General features: G+C 36.0%; 1 protein-coding gene across 3 annotated transcripts in view; it reads right to left on the reverse strand.

Moving 5' to 3' along the window:
- LOC107630537 overlaps positions 1 to 3,340 on the reverse strand; it is a 4,432-nt gene extending 1,092 nt beyond the window's left edge. For 2 of the 3 annotated variants that reach the window (XM_016333708.2, XM_016333707.2), the window contains exons 1-3: positions 2,828 to 3,340; positions 1,716 to 2,494; positions 1,496 to 1,594 (exon numbers count right to left, since the gene is read on the reverse strand). In XM_016333708.2, the coding sequence (XP_016189194.1) occupies positions 1,502 to 1,594; positions 1,716 to 2,494; positions 2,828 to 2,900 (945 nt within the window). In that variant the 5' untranslated portion in view covers positions 2,901 to 3,340 and the 3' untranslated portion in view covers positions 1,496 to 1,501. Of the gene's footprint in view, positions 1 to 424; positions 1,100 to 1,495; positions 1,595 to 1,715; positions 2,495 to 2,827 lie in introns of those variants that run through there. The other variant, XM_016333709.2, reaches the window with a different exon arrangement.

Here is a 3,591-nt window from a genome sequence, read left to right on the forward strand (position 1 = left end):
CTATTTTACCCTTTTAATCCAAAATACACACCCAAATTTGTTGCCAAGGAATTTTAGATCAAACACTTTGGTTCCTAACAAATTTTTATTCTCTAGAAGTCCTCGAAAGTTACTCCAATCGGACAAATTAAAAATTTATTTGGGACCAAAGTGTCCGATCTAAAATTCCTTCATGACCAATTTGAGTATTTACTCCTTTAAGCCCCTTCTCTCCCCTCTATTTCCCTCTAAAAGTGAAACTCACAAACACAACCTAAGAAGTCCAAACTACAACGTCAAATAACCAAATACCAGAAAAAGCATGAGGTATATGTCATTTTTAACGCTGCAGTCAAGCAACTCGAGATTTATAGTCCAATATCAAAGAAATAGCAAATTTTTATCTTTATCGGGTAAAGTGTTAAATTAAAATCCTTGACAAAGATGAACAATAAAAATCAATAAGATAGCCATAAAAATTTGAGTGAATGGAAGTGGTTCTAAAGTTACAAACATGGGATACTTTCCATGCTTTCTCCTCTACTAAGAACATAACTGAAGCTAAAGTATAGCAGACTGAAACAACCTCTTCAACTTCATGAAAACCAAAAACAAGGAATGAAAACAAAAAATTAACACACAAGCAGCACCATCTAAGGAATGAGCTACAAGTGCATCCTGAAGCTGCCTTGCCAGTTAGCACAAATTCAGCAGCACATTAAAAAGTACAAATCAAGTGTCAGAACCTCCCCGATTTTGGAAAGTAATGGGAATTGGCAGCAGAGATTCATTGCTTGTTTCCAGCTTTCCACCTAGCGGACAAGGTATATTTGGAAGGGGGTGGTGAAAGATAATAAATGATACTGCTCTGACACTACGAGCATTTTACCTTGTGACAGAGTTTATTTAGAAAGAGTATCCTTTTAAAAAATAAAAAAAGAAGAGAATGGCATGTGAACAAGGGATGAAATAGAGGCATGTACTGAGAGGATGATTTTCTGAAATAGATTCCGTTAGAGGTGGAATTATGGGTGGTGGGGGTGAGAGAGTGCTGAGGAAAGCATCTCAGAAGGTTCAAATACAGAATTAGACTAGGAGAGGACCGAGTCTCTCAGACACTCTGCAAGAGAATTCATCCAACTTTATCAATATTATCAATATACAAAAGTGTGGAGGTCCATACCACATTCATGACCAATATCAGTTGCAAGGACATGAAGAAAAAAGAATAGATCATTGAGACCCCAACTATGCATAATTTAATGCAATCACCGAAAGTAAAGTTTTTTTTTTTTTTTAAATGAAAAAAAAAAGAATAAGGCAAAAGAAAATCTTAAACTATGTTGAAAGCAATGCTCAGAATTGTTTTATGAATTCAGCAGTGAAATCAAATTTATAACATAAGTAGATCTTTATTCAATATTCAAAATCAATCATTTGTCAAGTTATTTTTTAAGTTGGCAGGGAATTCAAACTTCAACTGAATGTAACTTGACAAGATAAAAGAATTCCTAACCTGTACTTATCTCTCTGTGCCGGACAGAACTTCAAATAGTCCACAGCAATTCAACCAGGATGTCTTTTGGACCATTCGTGGAGCTGATGCTGCCAGAGGCTGCATGTCAAATCACATATGAAAGCAGAAAATTTATAACAATTTTCAGCTAAAAAAAATTACAAAGCATGAGTTAGAAAGATTAACACACTCATAAATGGAAAAAGAGATGTCAAAAAACCTGATTTTCAGAGCATTCTGGAGTCTCAGAATCTCTGACATCTGTTTCATTTGTGGACTTGGGTAAAGGAATAGAAACAGCTGGTGATAAAAACACTTCATTGTTGAATTCCTTTGGTTTAGGTTCCTCGAAAGTTGATGTTCTATCATCCTCTTTTCTCTTCATACCAAATTCAGTTGCTCCTACTTGAGAGACTACCAGTTTTTCTTGTAGTGCATTTCCATTACCAGTGCTTTTCACCTCAGATAAAGCACCTGCTGCCTTAGCCGAACAATTAGAAGATTCCACAACCGAATTATCAGCCATGCAAGCTGGTGCATCTTCAGCCATAGATGTCATTTTGGCATGTGAAGAATCAATTGATTCAACCAACTCATCATATTTAACTGTCTCTTTTATTGAACTATCTCTTTCATCCCTCAAATTCTTTTCACTAGCGGCTTCACCGTTTGAACTACCACCGCCTTTCTCATAATCTAATTCCTTTGTTGACTTAGCTTCCACATCATTTCCATCGCCAATCTCGCGTTCCTCCTCAGCCTTCAACTCCGTCTCTGTCACAACACCGAATTCGTCCTTTCGTCCTACAGTTTCATCAATCTTAACATCACGAGTAGGAACTACTTCTGCGGATGGTAGAGCAGCTGACAGGTTTGCCTCCACCACCTCTGCCGCCTCCTCATTCCCTTCTTTGAATGGCTGGTGATGGTCATGGTCGCAATACGCCGGCGAGCCACCATCACTTCCTTTATCATCTTGAACCTTCGACTCATCAATTCCTAAAAGTTCGCCATTGAATCATTCAAATTTTCCATACTATGCAACAATCAATTAACCAACCAACCGAATTAACAAACCCTCAAACACAATCAATCTAACAATCATTAAGTTATCCAAAGGTAAATTTAATTTACTAATTACATAATTAGTGCAAGGTAATCTCAGTTCAATGTTAATCCCAAGTTAACCAAAACTAACCACAAAAAATAAATAAATAAAAGTATAAAACTAAAATTAAAGAAAAAAAAAGAGTGGGAAAATTGAAAATGAAGCATGAATGCATATACATACATAGATAAAGATGCGTGAGTAGTAGAGTAGAGAAAAGTTACCTTGAAGGTTGTTGGTGGTTTCTTTTTCCTTCTTTTTCTTAGCGGCTTTCCTCTTCTTGGCACCTGATGGCATGATTGAAGCAGAAAGGCCCACAACACAAATAATAGTGCGATCTTTCTGCGGTTGTTGCTGATGTTAGAGTCCCTTTTTTTGTATTAAGAGTGAAAACGGACAAAGTAGTACTAGTACTGTTGCAGAACCCTACCAAGGTAGCTGCAAAGATAGGAAGCAAGAAACAGTAGATAGAGGGTGAGGGAATAGAGAGAGAGAGAGAGAGAGAGAGAGAGAGAGAAATCTTCTTCTTGGTATGGAAATAATAGTAGTTATATTATTAGGTGATAATGGCTCCGCGTGAAATCATTATCCTCCGTTGATCACTCCCTTATTACACTTGGTTCTCTCTTGTGCAACCTAATAGGCTAATACTCAACTTGTGTTTGTTTGTGCTTATCGCTTATGGGTTGATTCTGCATTGTTATGACCTACTTTCCATTTCAAGTATGTACTCATCTTAAGTCCAGTGAATATATATACACACTATCTAATATATCAGATGAGAACTAATTTTTGTAGACGAGATTCTTACTTTTTTTTTTTTTTGTATAAAATCTTTATGCAATTAGCCAATTAGAACGAATTAGTCATATTTTTATTATTTAGATTTGAATGATAATTTTATTTACTTTGACTAAAAAGCAAGATATGAACTTTGCCATAAAAGGTTAATAATTAATAAATAGGATGCGACCTATGATGCACTGAC

This window comes from Arachis ipaensis, chromosome B03 (genome assembly GCF_000816755.2).
Source record: "Arachis ipaensis cultivar K30076 chromosome B03, Araip1.1, whole genome shotgun sequence".
In the NCBI taxonomy this organism is placed as follows: domain Eukaryota; kingdom Viridiplantae; phylum Streptophyta; class Magnoliopsida; order Fabales; family Fabaceae; genus Arachis; species Arachis ipaensis.